We start from the raw sequence: 14,508 nt of genomic DNA, 5'->3' as shown, positions 1-14,508 counted from the left end.
TTGCAAAATCAAAGTTGGGTTGCGTTTCTAGGTGTTAATCCATTACTACTGCTTGCAAAATGATGTCTAAAACACCGAAGGTCGCCCGACCTCGAAGGTCCTTCTTCGTTCTCATTCCTGCCGGATCGTTTGGCCCCGACTCGCCGTTCGACAAGACACACCCAGCTCCTTCGCCGGCCATGCTATTTCATTTTTGAACATAGCCCCCGCCCAGAACGGCCCGCCGACGATGGGTAAATGTCAAGGATGAAAGAGCCCGGGCAAGCCCCCGTATTAGACTATACCCCAACCGCTTCCTTCCTCGGATCGACCTCGTGCTGCTGACCGTGCGGCGCATACTTTCCCACGTCTTGCTGGGGGCCCCGTTCGCTTTCGAGCCGTCGGGTGTGACGTGGCTGGGAAGCCCCACGGCGCGGGCCCGTCTGGGTGGGCGTGTGTGCCCGCGTGCCCGCGGCGTGGACTGGCCTCGGGGCCTCGAGGCTCGGCATGGTGCGGTCTCCCGTGGCTGCCGACGTCGCGACGCTGTCGGGGGAGGAAGGGGGCGGGGACGTCGGGGGCCTGGTGATGTCTTTGCTGACGCGGGTCGGGGTCTTGTCGTGCGTGGCGGGGGGTCTGGGGGTTGTGCTTGACATGTGGCCTTTTTTCTTTCTGGTCTCGTAGGCGTTGATGATCGGAGATGATGCGGTCTATGAGATGAGATGGAGACCGGTGCTCAATACTAACCACTAGACCAGGACTGCAATGTGAAGGTTGTTGAAGCTGGGTAGGCACGCGGGCTTCTTGTTTATAGCCAAACGACGCCCCCGACCTGCGACCTGCCCAAGACCAGGACGGCTCGCTCCTGCCGCCTTCAGCCCACCCACTTGTCAAGCAGGGCCACCCGCCAGCCGTGGAACAGCCTCTCGCCGGCAGGCAGGAGCAGGGCGCTGGCCTCGAACCCGCGCGCGGCAGCCGCGATGACGGCGGCGGGAAAGGTCACCTCCTGCACGTCGAGGGCGAACGACGCGAGCATGGCGTCGGCCTGCGCGACGGCGATGGGCTTGTAGAGGAGCTTGAGGGCGGAGCGGGGGCCGGCGGCGGGCCGGAGGCTCGAGGCGTAGGTGATGTTGCTGTTGAGGACCCAGACGTGCAGGGCCTGCTGCTGCTGCTGCTGCTGCTGCTCGCTGTCGTCGTCGTTCGGGGTTAGCGGCGCTTGGATTGTCGGCACGATGACGGACTTGGACGAGCCGGAGCGGGAGAGCGTTGCGAGGAGCGTTGCCGCGAGGCAGTCTGCGCCCGTGGGCGGTGCCGTCTCGGCCGGCGTCGATGAGGCGGCGCAGGTCGTCTGCCACTTGAAGAGCACGACGGAGGCGATGGACGTGTTGTAGAAGCCCATGTGGACGGCGCAGCTGGCGCAGGTGACGTGGAGCAGACGCGGGGGCTGGGCTGCTGGGTCGGCGTCGAGGGCGGCGGCGGCGGTGCGGCGTGTCCATGTTGCATCTGGCGTGGAGAACTGTCACGGGGTATAAGTTTTTGGGACGGAATGCAAGACGTGGTCACGGTTGCGTGTGTGCGTGCGTGTGTGCGTGTGTGCGTGTGTGTATATGTGTGCGAGAGTAATGTGTGTGCATTAAGAGCAGCAGGGTTCGCGAGGGCAAAGCAAGACCCAGCTTGATTTCGTATCTATGAAGGTGCTTCTTTTTTTTTTTTTCCCTCCCTGCTCTCTGCAATGTCCCTCGCCTGCCATCCGGAAGAAACATCACCCCTCTGATGAAACTCGTATGGGACCTTGCGAGGGGCGCCTTTTCGTGCCTGACGACCACATGAACCGCGCCGTGGCCCTCGCTGCGAGCGCGAAGAACAGGGGGGTTCGCATGGCGCCAGGCACGCCCCTCTCCTGGGGAGACCGGGATAGGGGGGAACGGCTCGGGGTGTGTTTGTCTTGGAGCTGGGTATCGGTGACCACGCCATGGAGATGGGACGAAGCCCGGACATGGCCGCCTTCTTGTAGCTCCGTGTGGTGAGGAATAGAGGGGGGGGGGGGGGGGGGGGGGGCAGTCCGGTGAAAGGACAGCGGGGGGGAAATTACTCCCAGGCCGGGGGAGTCCTCCCCGGGGAGGAAAAAGGAGGTCAGGTCTACAAAGCCGACGCGCGTCTGGGCGGCTATGGACGAGTTGGCGCCATAGCCTCGCTTCGTGAGGTGCTCGTCGTCATGGTCGCCGTCGCCGTTCTTCTCCTGACCGTGGTCGTGAGGCTTGTGGCAGTGCCAAAAGTCCATCATCTCAGCCCAGTTCTCGCTCGGCAGGTCCTTCCACACATGCAGCCTGCCCTCGGGAACGACGGCCTCGCCGCACTGCCGGCATGCAACGGCTGCCTTGGGGGTCAAGTCGTGGGCGCTCCACGGGACGGTCGGCTGGAGCTCATGACGCGTGCTGGGCAGCGTGACGGAGGTTGAGACGGGCAGACGCCACGCGAGCGAGGTTGGGCCAGAGGGTGGCGTGGCGGGTATGGGAAGGGCTGAAGGCGCGGACACTGGTCCTGGGAGGCGCGCCTCTGTAGACTCGCCCCTGTGCGTGACCAGGATGCTGTCGCCATGGGCAGATGTCTGGACGCTTGTTGAGGCATCGACTGGTGAAGGGAGAGACACGGCGACGGAGATGTGTCGAATGTTGGGGAGAAGCTCTGCATAAATGACGACCGTGTCATGCGTTGCCATGGGGGCCATTTTGGTGCCCAAGCTCTCTGGAACGAGGGAAGGGTCAAGAGCAGTTGGGGTGATGATGAAGCTTGGTCATTGTGTGTGAGATGGAGAGAGAGAGAGAGCACAGGCTGTGAAGTCAAGAGAGAGAGAGAGCACAGGCTGTGAAGTCAAGGAGAGCACAGGCTGTGAAGTCCAATGCGAATGATGCCCCACTACAGCCATCCAAAGCGGACTAGCTCCATTTCCACCGAAGCTCTTGTCGTCCTTCGAGGAAGAGCAGATGCTAGAGCTCCAGAGGGGCTACATGCACCTTCGACGACGACGACGACGACGACGACGAAGACGACGTCCCGTTACATACGCCACCCCCTCTCCAGCTTCGACTTCACCTCCGATCAGAGGTCCTCGACCCATCCGGTCGACCCACGCCGGGGCGTCTCAGAGCATCACGCCGTCACCATGTCCTTCCTCCACTCCTACATGAACAGTACGTCTCAAGCACGGGACCCCAGCCGCCGGCGCACGCCGTGCTCTATGAAGCCAGACTCTGACCGTAGACTGACCCCTTTCGCAGAGAAGGTGCTCATCATCACGGCCGACTCGAGAATCCTGGTGGGCAACCTGGTGGCCTCCGACAACAACACAAACCTCGTGCGCTCCCCCACCCCCCCTCCCCCCCCCTTCTCCTCCCCCCGATTCCAGCCCCCCCGCTGACACTTGTCCTCGCAAGGCCCTCAGCGACGCCCACGAACGAGTCATCCAGACGCCAGACGCCGACGAGCCCTCGGTCGAAGTCCCCCTCGGCCTCTACATGGTCCGCGGCGACAACGTGTGCACCATCGGCCTCGTCGACGAACAGCTCGACGGCTCGATCAACTGGACCGAAGTCAAGGGCTCAGCCATCGGGGGGATAAAACACGTCTAGAAAACACAAAAGACCCGCCCACACAAGAAGATGTGGGAAACGTGGCTTGAGCAAAGGGAAAAAAACAAGCAAGAGGTTTATGATTTCTTTTTACGTTTACGAGCCGGATACCCCTAAAATTGCCCGAGTTCAGGCCCAGCACACACCATTGCATTGCAGACGACGAACGGGGGGAAAAGAAGGCATGAGCAAGGGCAGCGCGGTGGGGCTGAGACAGCGGGCGGAAACAGACGAGGCACTGTAGACTGGAGCTGGTAGTGAATGATATTGGGTCTGTGCCTCTGGCTATGTGCCGCTCTTTCTTGGCGGATTCTTCCTCTGCGTGCAGGCGACCATGTCCCCTTCCCGCCTCCCCTCTTGGAGCTCTTGGAGGCCCCTTTCGTCCTTGCCAGGTGATGGTTCTTCGTCCTTCCCAGGTCATGGTTCTACGCGAAAACCCGCTTCATCAGGTACTCGGCAAACGCATCCTCGCCCGGCGACGCGATGATCCTGTTGATCCTGTTCCCCTTGGTCACGTTGAGCCAGCCGTCGTCGTCGCCGGGGGCGTCGGCCAGCGTCAGCACGTCGACGTCGTCGGTCGTCGACGCGCCGAGCTCAAGCTCGACGGCCGCCTCGCCGACCTTGGCGCGCGTGCGGCGGTCCACGACGTGCATGCCGCGCGTCCACTGGCCCGACGTCTCGATGCGAATGTCCTCGAGCTGCGGCGTGCCCTTCCACCGGGCGTCCGACTGCGTAATGGCGTACCAGATGGTGAGGGGGTCGTGCAGCGACAGGCCGGGCTCGTTGCCGTCGCCGACGAGGCTGTCAATCTTGTTGAACGTGCCGCTGAGGAAGTGGTTGACCCACACGGCGAGCGGGCTGCCGGCGTCGACAAACGGCTTGACGCGCGCCGTGAAGTAGTTCTTGTTGAGCAGGTGCGGCGTCGTGATGTCGAGGGGGAAGAGCGTCAGCTTGAGCTTGCGCGACAGCTTCTCCGGGTACGCCGGCAGCGAGGACCGCGTCTGGGAGAGCGGCGGCATGGTGGACTTGGGGCTGGGCGACGTGAGCGCGAACACGCGCGCCGTGGCCACCGTGTCGGCGTACGTGTTGAACTCGGCGACGGGCGTGATGTTGCCCTCGACGTTGACGGCGCCGCCCATGACGAGCACCTCCTTGGCCTTGAGGAACGTCTCCGGGTCCTCGGCGGCGGCGAGCGCAAAGTTGGTCATGGGCCCCACGGCGATCAGCGTGAGCGTGTCCTTGGGGCTCTCGCGCAGCAGGCGGAGGATTTCCTTGTGCGCCGGCTCCTTGGAGGCTGTGAAGTACTGGGAGTAGGGGGAAGGATCGTGGTCCAGCGCCGCCGAGTCCTTGTGGAAGAGGCTCTTCCAGGTATCCTCGGCATCGAGGTGCGGGTGCTCGGTGTGAACGCCGTGCAGGCCGTCGACGCCGTCTGCGCACGTCAGTCAGCCTGGGACAGCCCTCTTGGAGATGTCGACGCCGTGAAGACTTACGGAAGTAGTCAGCCATGAGCTGGTCATCCTCGAGGGGGTGCTCGGCGCCAACGGCAATGATGGGCTTGTGCGTCTTCAGGGTCCCAAAGTTCTCGGCCTTGCCGTTCTCCTTGCGCCAGGCCAACTCCTTCTCCAGCACGTGGAACAGCGCAACCGCGTTCTTGAGGCAGCTGCACATTTGTATCAGCATCAAAGAAAAAAAAAACCCCTTCCTTGTCTTCTGAGGGGCCAACCTCCTGGGCTACTGACCTCTGAAGTTCGACGTTGCCATATGTGACGGAGATCATGGCAACCTCAAGTTCGTCAGGGTTGACGGACAGGGCGAGAAGCATCGCCAGAACATCGTCAACGCCTATCAACACGTGAGTCTCATGCCAAGCCAACAAGTTTTCTCTCTTTTTTCGTACCCGGGTCAGTGTCGATGATGATGCGGTTGGGAGCCATCTTGTAAAAAGCGTTTAAAGAATATCGAGAAGCAAAAAATAAAAGATGCAGTGGTATCCAGAGAATGGCCGAGACGTAAAGACTGGCGACTGCAGGAGGTTGAGGCCAAGAGGCACGAGGCTTAAGAGTAAAGTATGACTACGTGCCTGTAGCGGAGCTGGCCGATGTGTCGGCTTATCGAGCTCTCAAAGCCGAGTAGTCAATCGTGGTGTTCCCCGTCTTTCACGGCTCTCCAAGCAGCAACCCCTCTTGCCCTTCCCCTCCTTGAGTAAGGTAATGGTGGGGTGGATTAAGCATGGAATATTCGACGCCAGGGGTGGGGTTAAACCTAATGAGGCATGTCACAAAGGTGAGCATCGGATCACCTGGCAGAGGAGTGAGCGAGGCCCAGAAATATGGCACTCTAGGGATCAATAGACTCTAATGAAGGCTGTGAAGGTTTCAAAAGGCAACACTGCTCAGCCTGGCCACGTCCAGTGGCCTGCCAATTCTCGGCTCGGTGTGTCGGCTGGGTGGCCTCGGTGTGTTGATAACAAACTTGGCCGGGGAGCGATTCAATAAATTGAGAAGGAATAGGAAGCTAATCCCAAAGTGGGAAGAACCATCGCAGGCTGTGAAGAACTACGTCTGAACAGGACTAGCGCTGCCTGAACGTCATCTTTCACGTGACGTAGGCTCTTCGATCCAGCAATACCGCTGGAAGCTTCAATCAAACGCCCGCTCGGGAATACAGAGGCTGCAATCAGCGAGGAAATGCTGCACTGCTGAAAAGATCTCATCCTATCATGATCCCTCGTCTCTCGTGCATCGAAACCCGACGACATTGTCTCCTGCTTGCTCCATCGTGTCGACGTGAATCGCCTCTCCCCCAGCCAATCATTGGCCCCTTGAATCATCAGCACATCGCAAACCTCAATCTCTCCTATCGATAACCAGGAGGTAACGTGTTAACAACGGAGCCGCTCCACCACGCCTGCGAGCCACAACCTCTCATCGTGCTCCGTCGGGAGTGTGACCCTGCCTTTCGTTCCCTCAACCCCCGATGCACCACGCACCACGCACCACGCATCTCACGCACAGCACTGCCCTGCAGGCCCTCCAATTTTCTCCACAGACAGCACGTCTATCCCCTGGCTGGCAGCTATCCGGTCACTGAAGCCACCTGGTAAGTACTCGATCACCTCAGCTTTTTTTGCCTCCTCTCGCCGATCCGTGGTTCAACACTACGTCTCGCTCCATCAACTACGAAGCATCACATCCTCTGCTGCACATCATCCCTTTCCCTTCCCTTCCCTTGACCCAAACACTAGTTGCTTGCCAACTGTCCCAAGACTACCATCGCCGGTCTGGGGTTTCATTTGGAAGAGCTTCCTCCCCGGTCGTCTACCCCTGTACGCTTTCACTTCCCCTTTCCACGCGCCAGCTGTCTTGAACCTCAGACCTTCTTCATCACCTCAATCATTGAGCAGTCTGTTAACCAAGCTTGATTCATCCAGTCTCTATCCGATCCGAGCAATTCAATTGAACCATCAGAGCTTGGTCCTTCCCGTGGAAGCTTTGACGCATTTCCATCAAGCTCTCTTTCCTGACCCATCCCTCACCGAGCACACTCTGCCCTTGGATTGTCTGCACCGAACCAATCATCACGCCGGTCCCTCATCTCGCTGGTCTTTGATCGGCATTTCATCTACTCGGGCTTCACACCACGGTCATCATGTCTTCCTCGGAATTCCTCACCCCCTCCTTTGTGGGCGGCTGGGCTACGGTCCTCGCCATCGCCGGCACCATTGGCTACAACTACTACCAGAAGCAGAAGCCCGCCAGCGCGCCCTCCAAGACCACCCAGGTGCCTTGGAGCCCTCCCAAGAAGGGAAACCGCGCCAAGAAGCAGCGTCAGGAGGCCTACGCCACGGCCGCCCAGAACGCACCCCGTGAAGAGACACCACGTGACGACTCGGTTGTAACGAGCTCGAAGAAGAAAGAGCGTGACGAGGATGCCGACAATAAGGCGTTTGCGAGACAAATGTCTGGCGTCCAGGAGGGCGTCAAGTTCACCGGCAAGAAGGCGGATGCCGGCAAGAAGAGCAATAAGCAGAAGTCGGTCAAGCAGAGCCTCGCTGCCGAGCCTTCTGAAGTCACCCAACCCATTGAGCTGACGCCCGCCGTCCCCGAGCAGGCCCCTGCCGAGGAGTCATCCTCTTCCAACGCCGATGCCGATGACGACCGCTCCCCTGTCGTCAAGGCTGCTGACGCCAGCGGCGTCAGCGACATGCTCGAGCCCTCAGCTCCCGGCCCTTCCGTCCTCCGTCTCACCGACACGGACAAGCAGAAGTCCAAGCCCAAGGTCGCCAAGGCCGCTGAGCCCGTCGAGACAAAGAAGCAGCGCCAGAACCGCCGCAAGGTGGAGGAGCGCAAGGCCGTCCGTGAGGAGGAGGAGAGGCTGCGCAAGATTGCCATGGAGAAGCAGCGCCGCGGTGCCCGCGAGGCCGCCGGCATCCCTGCCAAGGACGGTTCCCAGTTCATGGCCGCCACCAACGGTGGCAAGTCTGCCTGGAAGGCCGGCAGCCCGCAGGAGGGCCAGAAGGAGACGATTGACGTCCAGCCCCTCGACACCTTCGAGACGACGACCACCAACGGCACCGCCGCCAGCGTCGCTCCCGCGCAGAACAAGCAGACCGATGGCTGGAAGGCCTCGGCCCTGTCCGAGGAGGAGCAGATCGAGCTGATCAAGGAGGATGACGAGTGGGCCACCGTCCCCACCAAGTCGTCCAAGAAGGCCAAGAAGTCCCAGGGCAGCGACACGGAGGCCGCGCCCGCTCCCCCCAGCGCCCCCCCCAAGGAGGCCAGGCCCGTTCCCCAGCCCATCGTCAACAAGACCAACTCGGCCAAGGCCAACCAGTCTTACGGCTCCTTCTCCGCTCTGTCTTCCAAGGTCGACGACAACGCCCAGGAGGAGGAGACCGAGTGGGACGTCTAAACAGCCAACGTGGCATGGCACACCACAGGGAACCGACACCTCCCAACATCTCACATTGTCGAAAACGCACACCATAATTGCCATTGGTATGAATGCGCACGATATTTTGTTCAACATGTACAAAAACCGCCAGGGGGGAAGAAGAATCTTGCTGCAATGGGCGAAACCACGCGCGCCGATGACAGCAGAAGGGGCAGGCAAGCAGGCACAGATTGTGTAGGTGAAACAAAAGCAGGTGAACAGCGAGACGGAGCTTTCTCACGGTCCTGTCGTCCCACGCTTGCAGACCGAGCATCACACGGGTTGGACGGAGCAAACCAAGGGACATTCTCTTCTCTTTCTCCCGTGTTCGTCATCTGAAAGTGAAGTTTGTTGGACTCGGTTGCTCGGAGAGGATGGCTTTGGTCGAAACTGTTTTTTTTTATTAAAACCCCCAGCTTTCCCACTCTGCAACGGGGAGGGGCGCCACAAAAAGGGAGTTGCGCGAATCATTAGGGGGTTTGCGCGCGTACGTGAACCTACACCTTTCCATAGGTCCATCAATTTCTTTTGCTTTTTTCACCCAGTGGTCGGTCTTGTGCTCGTGTCTGATGTATGGTTGGCAGCAGCGTGCAGCGTGTTCTGGGTTCGGTGCCGATGTAGCCACGCGCATGCAAACAGCCACTGGCAGAAAGTATCCGAAAGGGCTGTCTGGGTCAGACTCTGGTGATGCGGCTCTTTGGTCTTGGATGGGACGACACACACACACACACAGAGAGAGCCATGCGGGCCGCGCATGCCTACGACGCCAGCACGTCCCACCGAGCCAGCAAGTGGCAGCACATTCATTCTCCGCGCGGGCAGGTAGTTGCATTCGCACAATGACGGAACCGCCCCCTCATCATTCGACAAGTCAACAGCCGCCGCAGGACGAGGGAATCAACCAGCCAGGCCCGCACTCCTCACACGCAAAAAAACGGTCCCTCGTTGGCTGATGCCGTTTCGGCACGAATAAGCAGGGCCCATGAAACCACAAGACAGCGGTACGTGGTGCCAGTAGGAACATTTCGTCCTTGTCCGCGTAACCCCCCCCCCGCCCCTCTTCTTCTTACCCGGACTCTGAAAGGCGCCGCGGCGAAAAGCCTGACACGCACCGCCCGCTCAGCCTCTCACGGGACGGGTACGGACGGGCGGGCGGCCACACAGACGAGGGAAGAATCCCCGATCCGCGCCGAAGGGGCGTGTGCAAGCGTGTAGTTCGGGCCTCTGTTCTGTCTGCAGCAGGGCTGGTTGGTGGTCATGGCAACCTACGCACTGGAGACGAGGCCGGTGGGGGGAGCAGGCCACTACATAGTACAGTACAGTAGCTGGAGCGCCTGCAGTACTTTACCTTAGGTAGCGCAGGACGGATGATGATGGGCGGGGATTACTCCTCGAGAAGTCAAGGGGGTCGCCGTCACGAATCACGAATGACAATTGGTTGGGCGGATGCTGTCGCGCAGGTCTTGGCCCCTTGCATCTCGTGGGAGGGTTTTGTTTCCGTCGAGGGGCTTGCATTGGCACCATCATGGGATGGGGGTGGGGGGTGCATGTGTGCGCGTGTGCCTGGTTGACGAAACGAGAGAGCGCTGGATGAGAAGGCGGCACGTAGCTAGCTAGTAGAGAAGAGAAATGATGATTGATTGCTCGCGAGCGTTTGGAAGGCTCTTCAACTTGCTTGCTGGCCCAAGTTTTTCTCCTCCCTTGCGCTCTGGTTTTGCTGCTGCACTTGGGTAGACGGTGTCTGGGGCCAAGGCGGTCTAAAAGCGTGCCGAGTGGGTTTTCCCCTTCCCTTCCTCGCTGGCTCTTTACGACTGGCTCTTGGATGGCAATGGCAATGTGGGATGATGGACGGAAGGGGTCAGGACGTTTTCGTGGGCGGCGGGGGATCAAGTTCACTTGGTTGCTTGACGGGGCGGGGAAGGAGGGGGGTGTGGGGGAGAGGAACACGGCGCTGGAGGGGGGGTTCAAATTGGCTCGGCCAGCGTTGCAGCAAGAGCAAGCATGCTGGGAAAGGCTGGAGGTGAGATACTGAATGTGTGACGCAGAGTGTGATGATGTGTTTCAATGCCTCATGCTAGCTTGCGTTGACGGGAATGCCACGAGGGACGAGGATCCTCCCTGGGGGGAGGTCGATTTGTTTCAATGCGCCTTGGATGAAAAGGTGTGCTGCGCGTCGAAGGGAAGGGTGACCTGGATTCGATTGACCTGGATTCAAGTGGCCGGGCCCAGTGCAGTGAAGGCGGTGTCCGGTGTGGCGGCGGCGCGGGCTGAAAAAGAAAAGTCCACAGTGAATATATCGCTCTTCATGTCGTGTTCTTCCGGCGGTGCGATGCGATGCAATGCACCGGAAAGGGAATGGAGGCGTTTTCGATTCGGAAAGAGACCGGGGGTGGGGGGTTGGGGGGTTGGCGGCCGTGAAGATATTCGGTCCCAAGGGTTCGGGGGCGCTTGTACTTTACCCGGCGAATGTTCTTCGACAAACACCCCTCCATTCCAGCACGTCGTTTCGACCCGGCCCCCTTCTGTGCTACTTGCATGTCCGTGTGAAGTGCGAATGAAGGGCGAGTGCTGCTCGAAAGGCTGGGTCATGGCAAACATGGCAAACATGGCAAACATGGTAATACATCAACGGCAATCTGCGAACATGCTTGGCTGGCTCAGACAAGGGATCTGTCAACTCAGGGTAGAGACATCACTGATGTTAGGTCGAGAGGAGTTGGACCATGCCTCGCATCAGGGCCCATCTCTTCGTCCACCTTTGATATGGAGGGAATTGGAGGCAGACGATCGCCGCCTGAAGTCTGATAGACCGTCGATTGCCATTTGACACGACCTGTGATCACAACTGCGCATTGGGCTGCTCAAGATCACAACGAGAGACGGGTATAGACAGCCAAATGGATACATCCATCGGTGGGCGAATTGGAGGCGTGAATTGCTGAGGGCACCATCCATCATCACCTGGCTCCAAGCTCGTATCAATCAGATCAATTGTGCACTGGAGCTGCAGCCACCACTGTGAAAGTTCTGGCAGACTTCAACCAAGTCAAAACCACCAGTCTCTCGTTTGAACGATAAGCGAACATGCTTCTCAACGGACACAGAACCAAACATGCAAAAGTCGATGTCTTGCAAGGTACAGTACACTGGAGGTGCTTCAAGACAGGGGAACCACAAGGATCGCCGGATGGCGTTCCAGACGAAACACAGACATCCAGGCACACAAGTGCAGGGGGACACAAGCGGGCCGCCGATGATCAACTGCTTTGAGTGCTTTGCTGTTGACCTTGTCCCGACGTCACGGTGGCCCCCCCCTCGCGGAAAAAGTCCTGGCATATTCAATTGCCTCAGAAGGAAGAACGATGAAGCCATGTTGGCTTGGCAAAGCTGGGTTTGGATTGAGTGGCACTTGGCCTGGATGTGTTTCCATCCCTCGTACTTGTACACCTGTACGCTCGTACTGTACATGTATATGTACAGCGCTCCATCGCGGCCTTTTTGTTCGAGGTGGACGCCAAAGCACTAGTTAGCGATCAGGCGGGGCCACGATAGGGGGACGCAATCTCGCTGTGGCAGAGTAACGAGCGCCGAAACAAGGTGGGACATGCGCTAAAGAAAATAAGACCCCCTCTTCGATGCATCCATTCGTTCTTTCCCCAGAACCCTGAAAAGACCCCCTCCCGCACCCTGCTGGACCGACAAGGCACAAGGCGACCTACATGTTTCTACCTTACAGCACCGTGGGCGTCTGAAGCGGCTGCCTTTGTCGGAAGGTCCCCACCGCAACCCAACCCAATTACGCCCCCCACTTGCATGGCCCCAGGCGTCGTCACTCCACCACACCAACCCCTGGCTCGATCTGCACCCTCCTTGGCCCCCCCCCCCTTCCCCCGGCTGGTCCTCCTCCATTGTCTTATCCCTCGAACCTCGTCGTCCTCGCTCCCCCCCCCCATCCTCTCAACCTGGAACGAACAGGTACAGGTTGGGAACGACGCCTTCACCTCTCGTCGGCCATACCAACCCCCAATATTCTCCTCCACAAACTTTCTGTCTACCCCCCTTCCTTTTGTCATTCTTTCACTTCTCACACAACCACGAAAACGCTCCGACCGAGACCACCGGAACGGTCCAGTATTCTTACCTACCCTTACGCAAGCAGACGCGGAGGGTTCTGTGGCCTTTGCCCATTGCGCCGCACGCCGCAAAACCCCTAAATAGCAACCACTCTTGAAACTCCCGTCTCTCACACGGGCCGCGTATCCCAATCCCTCGCCTGCTCTCGTCGTTCGAACCTGTCCTGGGACTCGGTGACCATTTGAACGCAACGAGGCGTGCTACCAAGGTGCAAAGCGATCAAGGTTGGTGGACATTGAGGTCTGGCACCTACATCTTCACCCGCGCTTCGGCTTCGCAACGGCCAACCTCTGGAGGTTGACCTCCCGCCACCCCACTCAATTTCCTTTCCCAATGACCTGCCGCCTTCAGGTCTCTTTCCGGTGCGCGCCCATAGGACCGCTCTTCTCTACACAACGCCGATACCGACCCTCGATGCTCCCTGCCGCGTTACAGCTGTCCTGACGCTTGACCCGGACACCCCCCCACACGACGAAACCAGTGGAGGACGCATACACCCCAAGGCCGCAACCATGTCGCTCCCTGTGGCCATTCGTTCGGTCATTTTCTACTACCTGGCTTGCACGCCATGCAATGATGCCAAGGGGCGGTACAGGGCCAAGCAAAAGGCCGAGAAAGATCGCGAGAACAAGGCGACGCTCGAGATGGAACAGCCCGGCCTGTACGCCCACCCATCACCATGGAACACGAACCCGTACTGGCAAGAGGAGATTGATATCGGACCCAAGCTCCCGAAGAAGTCGATGCCGGCGAGGCCCATCTCGTAGCTGACGTAGCCCATGAAGCCGCCCCGGAACGGCGTGTCGTCCGTGTCGTCCGTGTCGTCAGCTTGACGGCCACCAGCTCCAACCTCGAACACAGCACGACGGGCCGCACCAGTCCCACGATCATACCAGAAGACGACGGCACCAGGATATCGGGCGACGGCTGGAACAAGACGCGCTACCAGCGAGAGGACGAGGAGCTATGGGGCGGCGACCTCAGCAAGATGGGCCATAAGTTGGTGGACAACATCGTCAAGGCCGGAAACTCGGCCGGTCGCATGATCAAGGGCGAGCTCAGCAAGGAGAGGCAGGTCACCGAGGAGGAGCGCCGCGACTTTTACTTTACGCCCAAGAACCCTCCTGTGAACGAGTATCACCCGCCCATCGTCGGCAGCACGCCCGTCCACAAGAATGCGCTTCAGTGGATGCTGCAACCTCCACCGACCGCCAAGCTCATGGAAGGCCGTGTCCCTGTCAGCAGGGCGAAGAGCTCGAGCAGCGTCGCGAGCCGGGGCAGCAGGGCGAGCAAGGCCAGCAGGGCGGCGACGACAGAGGACACCCCTCTGGGCCGCATCGTCAGGGAAAAGGCGCTGCAGGAGAAGCTTCGCAAGCAGGAGACGCCGTCGGAAACGGAGCTCATCGACGCGCTCATCGGCTCGCGGTCGAGGCAAACATTGGTCTCCACCAGGGGCAGGAGCATGCGCAGCCGCAGCCTCTCGCTGGAATCGGAGATGTACTCGGAGCCATCGACCGACAGCGAGCTCGTCGAGCGGAGAAAACATGCGCGCCGGCAGCCCAAGTACCAGGACGCGGACGGGTCGAGCGACGACGAGGACTTGGATGCCTTGAGGCAGAGCCCGCGACTCGTTGCGCGCGCGAGGGTCAACGCGGGTGGCGGCACGACCCAGACTCGGCACCATCCGCAGCTCAGGCACCGGCCACAGCACGCCGAGAGCGGCGCTAGCGGCCAAGCCTACGAACACGAGGGCGGAGAGCATCACGCCGCAGCCCTCTTCGCCGACGGCGCCGGCCAAGCCTACGTCGTGTCGACGACGATGGGCAAGCACGACGAG

General features: G+C 59.8%; 6 protein-coding genes across 6 annotated transcripts in view; 3 read left to right on the top strand and 3 right to left on the bottom strand.

Moving 5' to 3' along the window:
• Nucleotides 1-850: 850 nt before the first annotated feature.
• On the bottom strand, nt 851-1,375 carry VDAG_03109 (uncharacterized protein; the record flags this gene model as incomplete). Its single annotated transcript, XM_009656974.1, has 2 exons — nt 851-1,163; nt 1,218-1,375. 2 exons carry the CDS (start codon nt 1,373-1,375, stop codon nt 851-853), a joined length of 471 nt encoding a protein of 156 aa, XP_009655269.1.
• Nucleotides 1,376-1,738: 363 nt separating this feature from the next.
• Nucleotides 1,739-2,704, bottom strand: VDAG_03108 (uncharacterized protein; the record flags this gene model as incomplete). The annotated part of the gene is made up of 1 exon (XM_009656973.1): nt 1,739-2,704. The coding sequence occupies one exon, from the start codon at nt 2,702-2,704 to the stop codon at nt 1,739-1,741; it is 966 nt and encodes a 321-aa protein (XP_009655268.1).
• Nucleotides 2,705-3,139: 435 nt separating this feature from the next.
• On the top strand, nt 3,140-3,605 carry VDAG_03107 (uncharacterized protein; the record flags this gene model as incomplete). The annotated part of the gene is made up of 3 exons (XM_009656972.1): nt 3,140-3,167; nt 3,255-3,331; nt 3,411-3,605. The coding sequence occupies 3 exons, from the start codon at nt 3,140-3,142 to the stop codon at nt 3,603-3,605; spliced, it is 300 nt and encodes a 99-aa protein (XP_009655267.1).
• A 425-nt stretch (nt 3,606-4,030) lies between these two features.
• VDAG_03106 (inosine-uridine preferring nucleoside hydrolase) lies at nt 4,031-5,627 on the bottom strand (the record flags this gene model as incomplete). Its single annotated transcript, XM_009656971.1, has 4 exons — nt 5,503-5,627; nt 5,345-5,447; nt 5,096-5,265; nt 4,031-5,034 (listed from the first exon to the last, which is right to left on the bottom strand). The coding sequence occupies exons 1-4, from the start codon at nt 5,537-5,539 to the stop codon at nt 4,031-4,033; spliced, it is 1,314 nt and encodes a 437-aa protein (XP_009655266.1). The 5' UTR covers nt 5,540-5,627.
• Nucleotides 5,628-7,253: 1,626 nt separating this feature from the next.
• VDAG_03105 (uncharacterized protein) lies at nt 7,254-8,516 on the top strand (the record flags this gene model as incomplete). The annotated part of the gene is made up of 1 exon (XM_009656970.1): nt 7,254-8,516. The coding sequence occupies one exon, from the start codon at nt 7,254-7,256 to the stop codon at nt 8,514-8,516; it is 1,263 nt and encodes a 420-aa protein (XP_009655265.1).
• A 4,667-nt stretch (nt 8,517-13,183) lies between these two features.
• The window catches only part of VDAG_03104 (uncharacterized protein), a gene marked incomplete at both ends in the record, with an annotated part of 1,782 nt that continues 457 nt past the window's right edge, over nt 13,184-14,508 (top strand). The window contains 2 exons of the mRNA XM_009656969.1: nt 13,184-13,434; nt 13,533-14,475. Of these exons, the coding sequence (XP_009655264.1) occupies nt 13,184-13,434; nt 13,533-14,475 (1,194 nt within the window). The remainder of the gene's footprint in view (nt 13,435-13,532; nt 14,476-14,508) is intronic.

This window comes from Verticillium dahliae, genomic scaffold (assembly GCF_000150675.1).
Source record: "Verticillium dahliae VdLs.17 supercont1.5 genomic scaffold, whole genome shotgun sequence".
Lineage (NCBI taxonomy): Eukaryota > Fungi > Ascomycota > Sordariomycetes > Glomerellales > Plectosphaerellaceae > Verticillium > Verticillium dahliae.
The sequence above is the reverse complement of the archived record's forward strand: the minus strand, read 5'-3'. Positions and strand labels throughout refer to the sequence as shown.